General features: G+C 40.3%; 1 protein-coding gene across 3 annotated transcripts in view; it reads left to right on the forward strand.

The window, feature by feature from the left end:
* TLN2 (talin 2) overlaps positions 1 to 20387 on the forward strand; it is a 604144-nt gene that overhangs the window by 384126 nt on the left and 199631 nt on the right. For all 3 annotated transcript variants that reach the window (XM_043982393.1, XM_043982391.1, XM_043982392.1), the window contains exons 12-19: positions 3119 to 3274; positions 3956 to 4057; positions 4192 to 4268; positions 7252 to 7432; positions 9410 to 9523; positions 12060 to 12168; positions 14204 to 14412; positions 15205 to 15303. In XM_043982393.1, coding sequence (XP_043838328.1) covers positions 3119 to 3274; positions 3956 to 4057; positions 4192 to 4268; positions 7252 to 7432; positions 9410 to 9523; positions 12060 to 12168; positions 14204 to 14412; positions 15205 to 15303 — 1047 coding nt within the window. The remainder of the gene's footprint in view (positions 1 to 3118; positions 3275 to 3955; positions 4058 to 4191; positions 4269 to 7251; positions 7433 to 9409; positions 9524 to 12059; positions 12169 to 14203; positions 14413 to 15204; positions 15304 to 20387) is intronic.

Here is a 20387-nt window from a genome sequence, read left to right on the forward strand (position 1 = left end):
ACTGTAATGCATGAGTTTCTCTGCCTACTCCACTATGTATATCAGTATTCTCCATTCTGCATTAAAATGTCAAGGATTTAGATATCACATCTGTCTATGCATAGGTAGATAAAGCATTTAAGTAATTACTATGTGCCAGGCGCTGTGCTATGATAGAAATACAAGCAAATAAGACAATTCCTGCTTTCAAGGAGTTTACATTCTAATGGGGTAAGAAAGCAAATTTAAGGGAGCTAGAAATTGGGAGGAAGATGGCAAGGCAGCAGGCAAAGAGAAAAAGAAGTCTGGAGATTATCCATGTATACACTAGGTGATGCATATCTCTTGTCCATCCTAAAATGGTGGTCCCAGGAAGGGACCACCAATCAGGAGAGCAGAGTCTTGGGGTAGAATGTTCCTTGAGGGTAGCAAAGAGGTAGGTAAGAAAAAGAAACCTGGAAAGTACTGAAACCGATCTGTGGAAATGCTCACTAAGGACCCAGGCCCAATGATTGCCATTCAGGTTTATCCCAGTAAGAGTATGTTCTTGCTTTTTTTCTTTTCTTTTAAAATTTTTTTTAAATTAATAAATTTTTTAAAAACCCTCAATAGTCATCAACAAATAATAACATTTATACACACACACATGTTTAAAGGATACATTGAAAGAGGATAGCACACAAAACCATAAATCTACAATGTATAACTTTTTTAAAAACATAAACCAAATTTAACATGGAATTTAACATGCTACCAATATTGCCCTTCTTGTCTGTTTTTTCTTTGTGCTCTCTTTCATATGTTTTTTACTTTCCACATTCATACGTCAACCTACCTACTCAGCCAGCTACCCCCATCCCAACTGCTGAGGGAGCTGAGTGTGTTTGCCATGCATCATGCATGATAACCATATCACCTGGCAGCTGAGAGCTTTTATAGCTGGGGTCATTAATGATAGGGAACAGGAAATGGCTGTTTACAGGTTGCAAACATTTGTCTTCCCCACAGGTTCCCAGTCTGAACAAAATGTTGCATTCTCTCCGTGCCCCCTTTTATTTGTTTAGTTATTTATTTTGTTCTCACTGGGATCACTATTTGTTCAGTCCTATCTGTTCTATTTAGAACTAGATTCAGGTCCTGCCCCTAACTGTACTGGCTGGATGACCCTCTGCCAATCACTTAATATCTCTGTGTTCTGAGCAACTACCAAAAGCTATAAATTGCTGACCTGCATTGGTAGAGAGAGTTTCCTTATCTCTGAGTTCCCCACATCAGTGAAATTACAGGTCTAGTGTCCATCCTCTCCCTTTCTCCTGAAACAGTTCATATTTCCTAGTCTTTTTGGAACAAATCTTCACTCTAACACTTGAAGAAGTGTGCCTTTCTCTCTGAAGTGATTGGGGCCTACACCGGGGTGGTAGCAGTGTCAGAAGAGATAAGGAGACATATGCAGAAGATGTTAGGAAGGTAGAAATTACAGGAATTGGCAGCTGGTTGTATATAGGGCTTAAAGTAGAGGAAGAAACTGAGGATGTTACCTAAGTTGTTAACCTGGGTGACTGGAAGGATGATGGTACCCTAGGGAAGTTAGGAAGAGAGAAGGGTTTGAGAAGAAAGAAAATTAGTTAAGTTTTGAACATGTTGAGTTTAAGATGTCTACTGGGACGCCAAGTATAAGATGTTTAATAAGCAGTTCCATAATTTAAGACTGGAGGTCAAGAGAGGTTAGGGTTGGATGTCTGCATAGAGATGGTAATTGAACCCATGAAGGTTGATGAAATCAACAATCAAAATAATATATAGGGAGAAGATAAGAGGGTCCAGAACAGAGCCTTGGGGGATACACATGGTTAATGGGCATGACCTGGTTGAGGAGCCAGCAAAAGAGACTGAGAAGTCACAGCCTAATAGGTCAGGAAGCTAGGAGAGAACAGCGTCAGGGAAAACCTAGAGAAGAGAATATCAAGGAGAAGAGTGTGATCAGCATCAAAAGCTTCAGGGACCTCACCAAAAATAAGGATTGAGAAGATCCCATTAGACTTGGCAATTCAGAAATCATCGATCACTCTGTGCTGGAAAAGGTAACCAAGGAAGCTGTGTCATAAGGAGGGAATTAGGGCTCAGAGAGAATGAAAAAAGGAAAAAGAATTAAGATGAAAGTTAATTTGTTACCTCTGAAGCACATTCCCAGGACACAGGGGGAGGGTTGGGTAGCTTTAGAGTGAACATTTGTGGGGCTGGGTTGAGGGGGTGGGAACAAAGGAACATCCATTGGATGGTGGAGAACAGAGTTTGAACTGTGGTAGCCAGAGATTCAGAATTACTGGAGTGGGGAGGGATAAGTTCATCCTTGAGCCAAGGTCAAGTAGACTTTCACTCTTCAGCCTGGGAGTGGAGTTGTCCCAAGGGCCTCAGGCAGCTGGGGGCAGCTGGGGGCAGCTGGAGATGAATTGGGGGGTGAAGGAGGGGGGTGTAGAATGTGGAGGTTTCCTGGTAGGGGTAAGGCAATGGTTATAGAGATCTAGATTACTGGACAGAGTGCCTAGAACATGATGGAATAATTGTTCAGGGAAGCAGGTGCAGGTCAGTTCTCTACAGGTAGAGCAGTGGCTGGCTAGAGAAGGTGAGGAGACAGCAAGGAGTAATGAAAAGGACTCTAGGTTTAGAAGCAGAGATGTGAGTCTGAATCTTGCCTGGTATTGCCTGTGTGACTGATCAGAAATCACTTCACCTTCTTTGGTTTTATTTTCTTTAGGTATAAAATATGCAAGGTATACCTCGAAACTCACTCTCAGTTTCATATCCCATGAATTAATTGGCATGTTTTAGTAAACTGGCTTTTAAAGTGTCCATACTATCCCAGACCACATCCAACACAAGTTAAATAAAAATAAACCGGGGGCAGCTAGATGGCACAGTGGATAGAGCACCGGCCCTGGAGTCAGGAGGACCTGAGTTCAAATCCGGCCTCAGACACTTAACACTTACTAGCTGTGTGACCCTAGGCAAGTCACTTAACCCCAATTGCCTCACTAAAAAAAAAAAAAAAGAAAAAGAAACCATTCAACTTAATATGGTAGAGAAATATAAACAGAGTTTTTTCTTCAGTAGGATCAATAAGTCTTATCTTCTATTTCAGGAAAAGATGAAGGGTAAGAATAAATTGGTCCCCCGATTGCTGGGCATCACTAAGGACTCAGTGATGCGAGTGGATGAAAAGACCAAGGAAGTCCTGCAAGAGTGGCCCCTTACTACGGTCAAGCGGTGGGCAGCATCGCCCAAGAGCTTCACTCTGGTACAGTGTCGGGAAGGGGAGGTGTGGGGATAGGTGATTTCACTTTCTATGACCTTGAATAACTTTCTCACCTTGGAAAATCAGGGAAAACATGGCTGGGTAGAATGGTTTGGGTTTGATTGAGTCATGTTATTATAGAAACACAAATGCGTTGATAGTACTCCATCTTTTTACAACTATTAGCTGTTAGTATGTGCTTCTTTGTAACTAGATTCTACAAACATTTTTAGGAACCTACTCTGTATAGCCATTTATCGTAGTACTTAACTATTATTACAGTACTTAACGGTAGGTACTTAACTATTACTATGGATTGACCAGCTGACACTGTCATCCTTGCTTGAAACTATATAAACCTTCCAATTAATGCCATGGGCAAAAAGAAATTAAGAGAAGGAAAAAAACCAATAGTTCCTTATATTGATCATTTGTTTGTATCATTTTATAATTGGAAAACCCTCTCTCTGCAAGCAGAAGTTCTCATCCCATTTACTTCATACAGGATTGGACCTTAGTATACCTGGATGGATAGGTATTTTAAAACATCTCTAAATTTATTAAAAGTTAAAGTTACATTAAAACTGGGGTTCCTTTTTTCTCTGGTTCCATCTTCTGTTTTCCCCCTCTCTAAAAATGGGTGTTGATTTTTAAAAAAATTTCTATTAATACTGTTCTCTTTAGGATTTTGGAGAGTATCAGGAAAGTTATTATTCTGTACAAACAACTGAAGGAGAGCAGATATCTCAACTTATTGCGGGCTATATTGACATCATCCTCAAGAAGGTATTTACTAATCAATTTGATTAGAAAAACGGCCCTGAATGTCTTGTTATGTTAGTCACACTTGAGTTTCCTGGGGCCAATGGGTCAAGGATTCATTCATCTGACTTTCTGGAATTTTGTTTTCTGTCTTCTAGAAACAAAGTAAAGATAGATTTGGATTAGAGGGAGATGAGGAGTCAACGATGTTAGAAGAATCTGTTTCCCCTAAAAAGTAAGTGTTCTGTTCTTGGAGGAAGGACTTCATTTTTAACAGAAAGGGGCACAGTTATTCCTTTTGGATTTCTTTCCAGTGATTCCTATCATTTGGTGATATCTAGTAACACTAAATAACTCATTTATATGGCATAAATGATGTTAAACTGAAAGTGAAATCCTGGCTCAGATGAAAGAGGATACTGGTGAATTTTCATGTTCTGAGTCAGCAGAAGTTGTATTCTTGTGCCAGCTTCCCCTAGACATTACCTTTGTTGTAGGAAATTGATTAGAGGATAGGGACTGGAAGGTATCTTGGGAGCCATCTGGTCCAACCCCCTCATTTTACAGAAGAGAAAATTATAAAGGGCCCCAAAAGATTAAATGCCTTGCCCAAGGTCACATAGATTTAAGTTGCAAAACGAAAAATGGAACCATACCCAATGTCCTCTCCTCTGTACCAAATGATTTCCTTAGTAGACAAAGCATCCTCTCACCGCAACCAGATCTTCTCAGTAGAACCTCAGTAGATCTGTACTAGCACCCAAGGATCGGGCGAGAAACACATTCAGAAACTCAGATACTACAACTCTCCTCATGCTTGTCCCACAAAGGTGAGGAAAGCACAGAAACACCATTCGCAGTGGATAAACCCAGGGTACCTAATCTCTGGGATAACACAAGCCAGCTGTATCACCTGACACCTTACCCTTGCCCTTAAGTTCTGTGCTATGTGCAGAGTATTATAGATAATCTCCCAAGAATACAGCTTACAGGGGGCAGCTAGGTGGCGCAGTGGATAAAGCACTAGCCCTGGATTCAGGAGGACCTGAGTTCAAATCCGGTTTCAGACACTTGATACTTACTAGCTGTGTGACCTTGGGCAAGTCACTTAACCCTTATTGCCAGGGCGGGGTGGCAGGGAGAATACAGCCACAACCTTCTTTTATTACTTCACCTAACTTAAACCTTGGATGGAAGCACAGTTTGCTTCCCACAGTCCCAAGACCATAAAAGCATCTTAGGAAAATCCCTATCACACCGTGAATAGTGACAAGTGGATTCTCCCACTCTGTCCCCATCACCTGTTCTCACTCTGTTTGCTAGACAAACATATTAAGGCAGCAGGTCATAGTGTCATGATAGTCAATGAGGCACAAGAATCCTGAACTTGTCGTCAAGTAAAAGCTGTGTTCCAAATCCTTTCTCTGACACTTAACTAGTTGTGCGAGCTTTTCCCAGTCTATGCCTCATGTGTGAGAAGCAAGCTCTGAGTCTAGAGCATTTGTAAAATAATAATCATTGTGGTCTTCACTGACATTGGTAAGGCTGCTTAAGAGTTGATTGCCTGCCTACTAGTGAATAGAAGTTTAAAGGCTTGCATTTGTCTTGCTGTGCTTTGCTTTTTTTCTCGTTAACTAAGAGAAGTAATCTGATTTTAGCATTTGAAAATAGATGTCTGCTTTTTAGAGTGCACAGGAAGCCATGTGGCTTTTGTACACCATTACACAGACTGCCTTTCCATTGCTCATTGGTTGAACTCACTCTGCTCCAGATTCAATTCTCCCATTCCCTATCAATGTCAGTTGTACCTGATTTGCCTCGGGGTATCATTCACCATTTCCAAGGAAATGAAAACAGTCTAGACCATTCGGCTATAATTACTGGTCCTGGCAGTTGGTAATGTAGAGACTGCTGTGCAGTGAGGGAGATGGGCCGGGGATTTCATTTTGGAGGAACAGAGCCATTGGATAGCTTTCTTCTTTGCTCACATTTATCTTGTTAATTAGGTTGGTTTCAAAATAATGGCTACTAAGTGAGCTTCCACATGCAACATTACTGGAGGGGGAGACGTGTGTATCTGTGGCTTTTTTATCCAATAAGGCCTTTTAAAAATTATTAGATATCTATTTTATTTAATGGATCTCTATGTAGCACCTGGCCAAATGTGTATTTTTTTCCCTGTGGGCCATGACCAAGTCATAATAATTTTTTCCATTGCTTTTCCCCAACTCCTGCCTTCCCTCACCCCCCCCCACTCTTCCTTTCTAAAATGTTCTCAGTTATTTTCTGATTGTTCCCATGTATTAGTGCCAAAGTTGGAATTAAATATGATGCAAAAAAAGTTTTTGCCTGGCCTGTGGCAAAAGTACTATAAATTCTTGGAATTAGAAATGACCAGCAAATGTAAATGAGCAAATTCACTGCTGGTATTTATTAAGATGATGTATATTGGTAGGGAAGGAACTCTCCTCAGATGACCCTGGCCATTATCTTTTAGCATTCCCCACATAGAGCTCCTTGTTTCTGCCTGAGCACTATCCTTAAGGGGTCACCATGTCTGAGAATCCCACCACCATTGCACCCCTTTCTCATTGGCCTAAGGTGGGAACTCTTTGATCTGGACATCTGGGAAGAGGGAAGACGCATCTAGAAACACCTATAGACTAGCCCCTTTTTCTTTTTCCTTTTTGCTCCATAGAGAGGAGCAGGGTTTCAGACTACATCTGTTGGACTGAAGGGATCTTGTCTACTACTTTTTGCTAACCCATCTCATAACCACCATGTTTTCCTTGCCCCAGTTCACCTTCATCATTTTTCAATTGAATATGTAGTATCCACTGAAAGACAAAAGATGAGACCCACCAACTCACAGAGATTTCTAGCGTGTTACAAATGAACGTATACATATATGCTAGGAACCCACATATAGAAATATATGAAAGTTGTAATAGATAAAGTAAGAGGTAATTACTTGTATTTGAGATTGATTTTCCATAGAATTGACCATAGCTTCTTCCATGTGAACTACCCTCATTACATTCAAAAGTACAATTCAATTTACTGAAATATAGTTGGCATGGAACTTTTTTTTTAGGAAGATATTTATTGTATGAAGCAAACTATGCTTGTGATTTTTTATTTTATTACTAAAAAGTAACCTGTATTCTACATAGGTGGCTGTTTGACAGAAACTAAGCAGTTGAGAATTTCCTCCCCAGGTCCACCATCCTACAGCAGCAGTTCAACCGAACAGGGAAGGTGGAGCATGGCTCCGTGGCACTACCAGCTGTCATGCGCTCTGGCTCCAGTGGACCAGAAACCTTCAACATTGGCAGTATGCCCTCTCCACAGCAGCAGGTCATGGTTGGCCAGATGCATCGAGGACACATGCCTCCATTGGTAAGCCCTTCGTTGCAGTTTCTTTTATCATCCATGTGCTCTTTCTCCTTCAGAGATGACCGGTAGGACATCAGTCAGTAAACAGTTATTAAATGCCTACTATGGCTCAGGCTCTGACAATAGGCACTAGTGATAAAAAGAGAAAGAGAAAAGAATACCATTCCTCAGGGAACTTATGATCTAATAGTGGAGTAAGTCTATGCAAGATTTCTGCAGGCTTTATACATGATAATCACATAGAAGATGCTGGTGGCATCTGGGGGGAATGGAATAAAGCCTCTTATAGAAGGTGGTATTTGAGCTGCACCTTGAAGGAAGACATATGCTATTTTGTTGGGTTGGAATTTTCACCCCCCCCCCAATAATATTGACTCATTGTGCTGAATTATATGTATTCTATCATATGGGCCCACATATGACACCAATATCCTGGACTTGAGCAGTGGTTGATTAGAATGCTCAAGACTTAGCTCTTTTGCTTGTAAAAACGCCAGACTCATGCCTTTGTCTTGAACAGAAGTGTACTTTAACCAAATTATTTAATTGTTCCAAATCCTGTTCAACCAGTTGTCATTGAGAGACATCTTGATGTAGTGGATTGAGAGAGGCAGCCTTGGGGTCAGCATGACCTGGATCCATTCCCTCTTCTGACACATACTGACTGTGTTTTGAAGATATTGTTTATTAAAGCAACTCACTTAACCTCTTGATACACCAGGCCACTATAAACTAGAAATGGCAGAACAGTTGTTGGTCAGTGTTGGTAGAAGGGATGCGTCCTATTCCTATTCTCTTAAAATCATGAATCTGTAGTGAAAGCAAAAACAAACCTGTTTTTTCCATAAACCTGAGGAAAGACTTACAACTGAAGGTAATACATGACTACAGAGGAGGCCAACAGATAATGCATATGGATTTCCTCGATATTTATTTTCCCTGATCTTTAGAATAAACAGCTACTTGAGCCCACTTTGGCAATCAGTTTTACCAGGTGATCTACACAATGGGACAAGGGATTTCCAAAGCCCATTGGTAGAAAAGCAGTTGGCCTTTGCCAAGAAGTGTCCATACTTTGAGTACTGGATTTGGTTAGAATTCCATTCAGTAATCATTTATTTTAGTCCCTCCTGTGCACAAGACATCAAACAGTTCAGACAAATAAGATACGCTCTATTCTTCAGAAACTTATATGTATTGTAACATGGAAGAGAAGACGTATATACTGTTACAAAATAGAATGTTTCATTCATAGCACAGGCAGAAACTAACTGCTGTAAGAGCTTCAAGGAGAGGAAAAAAAAGTCATCTGTCTACCCAAGGAAAGGAAGAAAAGCCAGGATGTGGCATTAAATTTGAGCCTGACAGGATGGGTCAGATATCAACATTTAGATATTTGGAACCAGGAATGGCAGGGGGAGGAGGGTACCTTTTGACTAGGGATAACTAGGAGAAATTCAGAGAAGTAGAAGAGGGATAGGTTGAATCTTAAGAAACAGCGAAAAATCCAGCAATGAAATATGCAGACTTGAATTTAATCTGATAAGGGTTGCAAGATAGTAATAGTAGCTAACATTTATGGCATACTTTAAGATTTATAAGGTGCTTTATGATCTCCTTCGAGCCTTACAACCACCTGGTAAATTAGGTGCTATTATCCCCATTTTATAGATGAGGAAACTGAAATGAAAAGAGATTAAATGATTTGTCCATGGTTGAATAACTACCAAGCATCTGAGGCAAAATTTGAATTTGTGTTTTTCCACTACACCATCTCACTAACAACACACAAATTTAGGGCTGTTAAAAATTCTTCCCTAGTCTTTAGAGTCTTCTATGCAAAGCCCAAGACATACCAAAACTTAGAAAGACATGGAGTATGACTGTGGAGTTTTATAAGAACAGTATAACTTTCTCTGCAAAAGGAGATTTTTTTTCTGGAATTTTTTTGGAATTCCCCATGTCCATTTGTTTTCCCAGACGTCAGCACAGCAGGCCCTGATGGGAACAATTAATACAAGCATGCATGCGGTTCAGCAAGCTCAGGCAGACCTCAGTGAAGTTGATAACCTACCACCTCTTGGACAAGATATGGTGAGTGTTTTTTATAAGTCTTTCAGCACGTCTCAGGTCCAACAGAAGGCCAGATAATTTATTGTATACGAAATTTGGCACTGGAAAACATTCTGGTTTGGAATCTCTTGCTTAGAATCAGTTTCTTAACAGAACCTTCAGGAACAGATATAAGTTTATAGAGAGATAGAACCATGAGACTTCAGAATTATACAATGTCAGAGCTGGAAAGGACTTTAATGCCCAACTAGTCCAACCTCATCACTTTAACAGATAAGGAAACTGAGGCCCAGATAGTTGAAATGATGTATCCAAGGTCACATCAGACCATCTCACCTCCCTGTTTAGTGAGCTCTAGTGTCTTCCTATTACTTCCAAGATCAGTTATAAATTCCTCTCTTTGGCATTTTGAACTCTGTATAACTTGGCCCCTTCTTAAATTTCCTACATCCTTATATCCTGCTTCCTTTCACATACTCTATAATCCAGCCACACTGCCTTTATTTTTTGCACTTTCTCAAAAAAAGCATTCCATCTCCTGTCTTTATGCCTTTTCATTAGCAATATCTCATACCTCACATACTCTTTTCCCTCACCTCTCCCTGTTAATTTTCCTGTGTTCCTTCAAGTTCCAGTTTAAACTCTACTTTATGTAGTTAGCCTTTCCTATTGCTCTCCCAAGCTATGAATGCCTTCCCCTTTCAGATTAACTTCCATCTGCTCTGTAGCTATCATAGTTGGATGGATGGATGGATAGATGGATGGGTAGATGGGTGGTACAAAGGTAGGTAGGTAGGTATTTAAGTAGAGTTATTTTCATGCTGACTCATCCATTAAAATATAAACTTGAAGGCAGAGATTTTTTTCCCCCTTTCATTGTACCCTTCATGTCTAGCACAGTCACCGGCACATTGTCAGCACTTAATAAATGCTTGTTGCCTATGCAAGTTAGTAGGTGTCAGAGACAGGAATGGAACCCAGATTTCCTGAATCTAAGTCTAGTGTCATTTCCAGTGTGCTGTATTGTATGATGGCAACAGCCTTTGGGATCATTGTAAAAAACAAAAATTTTCAGCAGGCTCAGGCAGTGAGTACTAGCTGAGTTCCTACATGTCATTTAGGATATCTGTATATGGATAGCATGAAGATGCTGTTTGGATCTAATTGGCAGCTCTATCAGTCAGGCACACAAAATGGGACTAGCTGGCAGTAGAAATTCAGAGGTGTTCTTGAGCCAAGAAAAATAATCTTCCAGTTCTAGTTACCTGTCCTATAGCCTTAGTTCTAGGTCATTAGAGAACCATAACTTAATTGATGTTTTACATTTTATACAATGAATGTCTCGGGGAATTATTGTGTGCTTTCTTTTGATCTAGCATGACTGGAGAATAGCATCTTCTCCATAATTCTGATTAAACAAACAATACTTGCTTGGGCCATCGGATTTCAAATAATCACAAGATTTCCTACTAGACCCATACTGTACCTTCTTTCATCTCACTCTGATGGAATCACATATTAGAAGATGCTTCAAGATCTTATAAGGCCTCAGGAGCATCATTCTGAAGATCACTTCCCATATATAGTAAAGCGCAGAAGTGACAGTTTAATAAAAATTTCCAGCATTTTAGGGTCTTAAAATTTAAGAGTTGGAATAAACCTCAAAAACACATCTACTCCTCTTCCCTTTGTTTGACTTGGGAGGAGCTCAAGCCTAGAGGGATGAAATAATTTTTTCTGAAGGTCATTCTGCTACCTAATGACATGGTCAAGACTGAATAGAAGCATGTGCTGTATCTGCCCATACATATCATCATAATGGATAAAAAGCCCTGGAGTTAAGAAGACATGGCTTCAGGTCCTGTCACTGACACATACTGTCTCCATGACCATGCACGAGTGACCTGACCTCTCTCTATCTCTGGCAACTCTCCAAGACTATAATTTCTAGAAGAGTTGCCTATGTCCATCACTGGGGGAAGTTTTCACACCAGGAGTTCCCTATACCAATGAAATCACAGGTCCAGAAATAACAAGTATTTGTCTTATTTGCCATAACTGTCACTTCTAGGCAGACCCAAGTTGCTAGAAAGATAGACCTTGCCCCGAGATGAGAACACCGGTAGATTATCACCACTCTACAGAACAAAAGAGGGAACTACTATTGACTGATATTCTCAATGTCATGAAACTCGATAGCATTTTTTCCCCTAGGTTCAGGACTTAAACTGATCTGACTGAATACGGTCATCAAGCCCTTCACTGCAAGGATTTTTAAAATGAAGAAAATGGTAGTGATGGTTTTTAATGAAGCAACCAGGATGGGAAAACGGCTTTTCCCTAGTTAGTGTGTGGAAAAAAGTAAAAGGCACATTAGAGAAAATTATTTAAGTAAACCTAAATGCCTCATTGGCTCCCTTTGCTTTGTGTAAGAAGTTTTGGACTTTTGTTTTAAATCAGAAATGTTGGCTTTTGTCTTCTGGGAGCAGGTTCTTTTCTTCCTCCTTTAATTTGGCATGTAATTGACATTCTTTTGGGTGATTCTCTTATTTTGCAGGCCTCCAGGGTATGGGTTCAGAACAAAGTCGATGAATCAAAACATGAAATCCACTCTCAGGTTGATGCTATCACGGCTGGAACAGCTTCAGTTGTTAACCTCACAGCTGGTGAGTCACTGGGATGGAGATTTGTGGAGTGCTGGAGCGTTTCCCTCATTGCCCTTTGATTGAAAAAACAGATTTCCATGATATGGGGGAAAGTGTCTATATTTATACATGACCAGATTTGCTTCAACCCACTCACTTTCTCCAGTAGGACCCTGGAGATCTTGGAAAAAGATTGGTCCCATTTCAGCCACCTCATGCATCATGTAAAAGCACATAAAAGTCCCTTTCTCCCCATGGTAATATGCTAAACTTTGTATAAAAAATAAAAGATAGGATCTCCCCTCTTAGAGCTTATAGCCTCAAGGGGGAGAGTTAAACCATGGATGGATCCATCTTGTCTCTCTTTCTTTGAAGTATAAAGTAACACTATCTTTCAGGGCAAAAGTTCCTAGAGAATCAGACCTTGCCCTATCAGAGAAGTGAAAGGGAACCTGACTCAGAAAATCTGCCTTCTATTATGCAGGTGTCATTTACATTATATTATGTTTAAAGCACCAAGAGTTAAAACTCCCTATGTACCAGATGGGGCCCTAACCACAAATGTCATAAAATTCTGAAATTCCCTTTGGTGATTTAAAAGTAATTTTATTTAAGCAGTGACTAAGAAGGTCATCCAGATGGACTGTCCTTTCTTAAATGGACTTCTAATGATAGGGAGTTCATGTCATGTCCCTCTGCCTCATAGAAGCTTTTTTTCTTCTTCAAGAGGCAATGCAAGCAAATCCCTTTTCCATGAAGCCTGTCCTAATCCTTGCACCTCCCACAGCTCTCCTTCACAAACTACCTTGTAGTTCACTACTTTGTATTTACTCTCTTCACATTTTTTTCTGTATATGTTTTCATATGTATTATTATTTTTTTATCTTCCCATTACAATGTCAGCTCCTTCAGAGTAGGGATTTTTCATTTTTTTGTTTTTGCAATTCTGGCGTTGGATACAGTAATTGGCCAATGGTAAACACTCAATAAATGCCCCTTTATTGATTGATACTGGTCTTGCTTCAGAAAATCAATTAACAGTCTTTGTTAAGGATCTAAGTGTTAAGCACTGTGCTAAATTCTAGGGGCATAAATATGAAAATAAAAGTCCTTGTCTTCAAGAAATTTACATTAATTGGAAGAAACAGTATGTGTGTGCATACATATTAATATATTTTTTTCTTTCTTTCTTTACTTCTTTTCTTTCTTAGCAATCAGGGTTAAATTAACTTACTCAAGGTCACACAGCTGGTGGCAAGTGTCTGAGGCTGGATTTGCGTTCATGTCCTCGACTCCAGGGCCAGTGCTCTACTCACTGTACCACCTAGCTTGGGGGGGGGGGGCGCGGGGAATAGAGTATGTGAGTGTGTGTGTGTGTGTGTGTGTGTGTGTGTGTGTGTGTTTTCAAGTTAAGGTAATTTCAGGAAGAGGGGTTACTAGCAGCTGGGGAATCTGTATGTATTTTTTGTAAAATACAGCTGAGCTTTGTAGGAAGCCTAGAATTCTAGGAGCAGAGAGGTGAGGAAGGAGTGCATCCCAAGCATAGGGCACAGTTTGTGCAAGGGCAAATGTGGGATGACAGACAATCATAGGTAGAAAAAACACCAGGAAGGCCACTTTGACTAGACTGTGGAGTGTGTGAAAAGGAATAATGTGTAATAAGCCTGAGAAGGCTCATTGCCTTTGGTCAGTGTTGCAGCTACAGCTGTGTGTAATAAGACTGATTTGTCTGTTTTGCTTGGGTGATTAACCCAAAGACCAAAGCAGATTTTTTTCTTTTCTTTTTTTTTTCTGGCAGGGCTATGGGGGGTTAAGTGACTTGCCCAGGGTCACACAGCTAGTAAGTGTCAAGTTTCTGAGGCCGGATTTGAACTCAGGTACTCCTGAATCCAGGGCCGGTGCTTTATCCACTGCACCACCTAGCTGCCCCCTAAAGCAGATTTGATAGAATTACTCTTGGGTTGTTTCTACTTTGCAGGTGTTAGTATTCAACCAACCTGCTGTCCCTTTCTCCTTCCCTGTTCTTTTTCCATTAACAAGCCTTTTTCTGCTTCAGGTGACCCCGCAGACACCGATTATACTGCTGTGGGCTGCGCAATCACAACCATCTCTTCCAACTTGACGGAAATGTCCAAGGGTGTGAAACTCCTGGCAGCCCTCATGGATGATGACGTGGGCAGTGGAGAAGACCTCCTTAGAGCGGCCCGGACATTAGCTGGTGCAGTGTCAGATTTGTTAAAGGCTGTGCAGCCCACTTCTGGAGAGGTGAACATTTGAATAAGGGGTTGTGTGAAGAGGGATGGCACTCTTTGAGGATATAGATAACTTTTGTTCTCTGGTCCCTTGTTTTGTCCACCAAGAGGATTTGAATTAAAAATTTTATCTCTGTGGAATCTTGCACAAAGGCCTTCGTCTCCCTGGGCCTCAGTTTCCTATTTGCAAAAAACCGAAAAAGCAAAAAAAAAAAAAAAAAGGAAATTGAATGAGACAGCCTCTATGGTCCATCCCCTCCCTAGCTCTACGATCTTGTAATTTTCTCCTTTTAATTACTTCATGGCAAAATTTTGCAAATTAATGAGGAAATAGTGGAGATTCTTAGAGTCAACTTTTTCTAGTTTTGTGGAATTGAGCTAGTTCTCATGGGCCATTCCTTTTGCTTTGAGTGCCCTTGGAAAGAGTCCTTTGTTAAGATATAGCCCCATGGACCTCTAAAAGGTACCATATATTTAAAGGTTTAAGTTCTTTAGACCTTTATTTCCATGAAGTTAGCACTATTTTGTTAACTGGACCTTGCCCATTGTTTGAAAATTTTAACTCCATCAATTCCTGTGAGTGGCTTTTCATCCTGAATATAAGATCTGTAAGTTCTTCAGGTAGCAACAATGACTTCAGTCTGTCCTAACTGTAGATATTGCCTTTGAGATCCTTGGGGAAATCCTACCGGTTCCCCTATGTCTGAAAGAATCTGTATCTGCACTTAACCAGGATTTTTGATGAATGAGTGTTCTTTTTCCATCTCAAGGTTGTTTTGTTGTTGTTTTTTTGAAATCACTGTAGCCTCGACAGACTGTGTTGACTGCCGCCGGAAGTATTGGTCAAGCCAGCGGGGATCTTTTGAGACAGATTGGAGAGAATGAAACAGATGAACGATTCCAAGTAAGAACTAACTTCAATTCTCCTCAGAACTGAATGTCTTAAAAACAAACAAACAAACGAAGATGTGGTAGTCCAGACAAGAATAAGATGAACTAACAAAACTAAAACTAATGTTCCCCATCTCTGACAGAGTTAAAGAAAAGATTAGAAGACTGAGAAAGTTTGTACCTTTTTGAGAGCAGGTGAAGACACTTTTTAGTCACTTGTATGTGTATGTATTGTTTTATATTTAAACTGGCACAAAAAAAGAGTTCTGAGTGCTAAGTTCAGTATTCTTCTTAGGTGTCATTCAGAACCTGGTTTCCCATTTGCCTTTCCCTTCCTTTCTCATTGACAAACCATCTTCTTCCTTGGGTTATCCTGCAGAAACTGAGCAACAGGTAGGGGATGAAATTCATTGTCCTTATCTTGGACACATCTGTTTATGAGTGTATGTTTCTTTGATATTATGGTGTCTTCTTGATCTCAGTATTACTAGTAGTTCTAGTAGTTCAGCTTTCATCCTGTTTCCTATGTACAAACACACACACACACACACACATAATCACAGAATTGAAGAGTTATGTTATTTTGTTGTCATTCAGTTGTTTTAGTCATTTCAGTTGTATGTGATTCTTTGTGTCCCTATTTGGGGTTTTCTTGGCAGAAATACTGGAGTGATTTGCCATTTCCTTCTCCAGCTCATTTTACATATGAGGAACTGAGGCAAAGAGAGTTAAGAGACTTACCCAGGGTCACATAGTAAGTGTCTGAGGTCAAATTTGAACTCAGGACGATGAGTCTTCCTGTTACTCTATCCACTGTGCCACCTAGCTGTGTTGATATGCATCTAGTCCAATCCACATACAAAAAGAATATTTTTTTTCTTAGTGAGGTAATTGGGGTTAAGTGACTTGCCCAGGGTCACACAGCTAGTAATTGTTAAGTGTCTGAGGCTGGATTTGAACTCAGGTCCTCCTGACTCCAGGGCCGGTGCTCTATCCACTGCACCACCTAGCTGCCCCAAGAATTCTTATCATATCATACCCAATGGGTGAACATTCACACATAGCATGGTTTAGTATAAAGAAAACCGGATTTGTAGTTAGTGGACCTGGGTGGAAACTCTGCTTCTACCACCTGTGTGATTTTGGACAAATCACTTAACCACCGTGTGTGTCATCTACCAAATGAGGAGGGATGCTCTAGGCAACTTCTAAATTTATGCTCCTATCAGCTCACACATATGCGTGTAAACACAGACACGTACACACAGAGCTAAGAGGTGCAGAAGATAGAACACTGGACTCAGAATAAGGAAGACCTGAATTCAAATCTGGCCTTATATACTTGGCTTGACCCTGGAAACATCACTTAACCTCTCTCTGCCTCAGTTCCTCAAATGCCAGCTTCCCAAGGGGTTTTAGATATAATAAGATAGTTTTTTTAAAGTGCTTTGCCAACTTTAAGCACTATATAAATTCTTGCTATTAGCTAGCATATGTTTATGCATACAGTGTCCTTTGTATTTAGAGAAAAGGTCATGATTATACACTTCTCAACTCTGAAAGTATACCTAAAATCCTGCAGATGTGTGACCCCTTCCTTACCAAGGATGTGATGTGTCTATTGGTGGGGACCTCCAGGCTCAATTTGTAGCTTGCCTGATATACTGCCCGAACCACCATTTTGAAGCCCTGAAAGGGGGCTCTTGTTTGATTTTCTGTCTCCCCCTTACAGATGGGGAGGGAATCAGGAACATAACATAAGTGGGGTACCAAGAGGAAGAGGCCCTTCCTCAGAAAGCTTCTCTCCTTCAGACCAGGAAACCTGGTCGCCTATGCTGGGTGTTGGAAGAAACAAGAGAAAATGCCTGGCACCAAAATGCAGCTTCATTGACTACACTTAAGCCTTTGCGTGGATCATAGCAGAATGTGGCAAGTCCTCAAAGAGATGGGAATACCAGATCATCTTACTTGTCTCCTTGAGGAACCTGTATGCAGGCCAAGAAGCAACAGTTAGAACCAAACATGGAACAATTGATTGGTTTAAGATTGGAAAAGGAGTATAACAAGGCAGTATATTGTCACCTCATTTATTTAACTTATATGCAGAGCAAACATTGGAAATGCCAGGCTGGATGAATCAAAAGCTGGAATTAAGGTTGCCAGGAGAAATATCAATAGTCCCAGATATTTGGATGATTCCATTCTGAGAGCAGAAAGTGAAGAGGAATTAATAAGCCTCCTGATAAGGGTGAAAGAGCAGAGTGGAAAAACTGGCTTGAAGCTTAACATCAAAAAAAGACTAGGATCGTGGCATCTGGTCCCATCACTTCATGGCAAACAGAGGGAGAAGAAATGGAAGCAGTGTCAGATTTTATATTCTTCAGCCCAAAGATCACTGGAGATGATGACTGCAGCCATGAAATTAAAAGATGCTTGCTCCTTGAAAGGGACGCTGTGGCAAATCTGGATGGCACACTAAAAAGCAAAGGCATTACCTTGCCAACAAAGGTTTGTATAGACTAAGCTATGGTTTTTCCAATAGCAATGTATGCTGGTGAGAGTTGGACCATAAGGAAAGCTGAGCACCACAGACCTGATGCTTTAGAATTGTGGTGCTGGAGAAGTCTTGAGAGTCCCTCAGACAGCAAGGAGATCAAATTTATTATTTAAAGAAATTAATTCAGATTATTCACTGGATGGTCAAACACTGAATGTGAAGCTTAAATACTTTGGCTACATAATGAGAAGATGGAACTCATTGGAAAAGACCAATTTAAGTAAAAAAGGAAAAAGGGACAGCTGAGGATGAGATAGAAAAATAGTGTCATGGAAACATGGCACATGAACTTGGACAGCCTTTGAGAGATAGTGGAGGACAGAAGGGCCTAGCGTTCTGTGTTCCACAGGGTCATGAAGAATGAGAAATGAATGAATGACAGAACAACAAAAACCCAGTGCCCCCAGCAGATAGGCACCTGTTCCTTTTCTCCAAGATTTCCTCTTTGAGACTAGAACCACATCACATTCCCTGTGGTTGACTACTTTAGAATGACAAATTTCTATTCTATAGAGCAGACAAGAAAAGAGTTAAGTAGATATGGAGTTGAGCTGCAAATTTATTAGTACTTCAGTGAGTCAAATCCATTACCTTTCTCCTCTTAAATATGTCCTCTATAAACTCTTTGTGGGTATTTCAGTTCTGAGAAGATTATATGAGATATCTCTTTAAGATTCAAATTAGAGTCGAAAATTATTCCAACCCTTTGGATCAATCACAGTAGCTAATATGGGATCGTGTATGTTTGTGTTTCTCCAGGTTTGTTTTTTTAATCAGTTAATGGAACTTATTGTTCATGAACCTCAGCTTTTTAAAACACTTGTCATTATTTAATACTGAATTTTGTTACTTATGTGGAGCAGTGTTATGAACAATTTTAAAAACACACCCCTTTATCTTGACTCTGGTCTTGCTTTCTCCTCTGTAAATGAGTCATTGTTTTATATTAGCAGTTCTATTTATATAAGCAGGTCTCAGGACCACATCAAAATACTCCTAAAGATTATTAAGGACACCAGATAATTTTTGTCTATGTGGGTTATGTCCACTGATATTTACAAAATTAGAAATTATAATATCTTCATATTATTTTGAAAATTGTGATTTCATGGGTTCCACACCCCCCACAAGGGTTTTTGGGACTCCCTCCTCCCCCCCCCCGGTTCCCTGCTCCACACTTTCAGAAGCTACTGACCTACATAATCCATAATGTTCCTTCCAACTGTCACACAGATCCTAAAAATGTAACATTCAGAGGGATTTCCTTGAGAAATACAGAAGGGACATATAAATGAGGATTGCAATGGAGTGCCCAGTCATGGAGAAGTGCTGAGCAAATGTTGACAATGCTTTTACCCTACCTACTCTTCACAGAAGTTGCCTTCAGGTTTCCATATGAAATGCTTTATTTTCCATTGATAATCCCATGAGGCAGCTGGTGGTGAAGTGGATTGAGCCACAGGCCTGGAGTCAGGAAGACCCAAATTCTAATATTGCCTCAGACACTTACTAGCTATATTACCCTTCTGCCTAACTCAGTTTCCTCAACTGTAACATGGACATAATTATAGCATCTACCTTGTGGTGTTGTTGCAAGGATCAAATAAGATACTTGTAAAAAGCCCTCAGCACAGTGCCTGGAATATAGTAGGCACTACACAAGTGCTTATTCTTGTTCTTTCCATGTCTTCCTTTATATATATATATATATATATATATATATATATATATATATATATATATATATATATATATATATATATATATATATATATATATATATATAAAACAAACACTCAGAAAAAACCCAAAGCCATCAGGAACCTAGCCCAAGAGAGCAGCTCTTCCCAGTGGGCCTAGCGTGGTACAAGTCATCTGAGGGCATCCCCAAAGCCCAGTCAATCTTTCAATAAGCATTTATTAAGCACCTGTTAAGTGCCTGGGCCTGTGCTAAGCACTGAGAGATACAAAGAAAATCAAAATACAGTCTCTTCTGCCGAGTTCATAGCCTTCGAATGGGTAGACATCCTGCAAACAACTTTGTATGAACAAGCTAATTCTTCTTGTTCGATCATTTCAGTCGTGTCCGACTCTTCATGACCCCATTTGAGGTTTTCTTGGCAAAGATAATAGAATGGTTTGCCATTTCCTTCTCATCTTACAGATGAGGAAACTGAGGTAAACAGGGTTAAATGACTTGCCTAGGGTCACACAGCTAGGAAGTATCTGAGGCCAGATCTGAACTCGGGAAGATGAGTCTTTCTGACTACAAGCCTAGCACTTTTATCCAATACTAGCTGCCCTAAAACAAGACATAGACAAGATAAATTGGAGATAATCAATCAACAGAGAGGAGATAGTAGCATTAAGGAGGATCAGGAAAGGTGTCTTATCGAGTGTTCTGGGTATGATGGATAGGTCCTACACAAGATACAGCCCAGGCATTTCACAAAGAGGAGCCCAGAATGGGAGTACCCCCTCAGCCCAGCAGCTGACTGGAAGGACCCCAGGCAGAAGCTACAGCATGTGGAAAATTCTAA

This window comes from Dromiciops gliroides, chromosome 2, assembly GCF_019393635.1.
Source record: "Dromiciops gliroides isolate mDroGli1 chromosome 2, mDroGli1.pri, whole genome shotgun sequence".
Lineage (NCBI taxonomy): Eukaryota > Metazoa > Chordata > Mammalia > Microbiotheria > Microbiotheriidae > Dromiciops > Dromiciops gliroides.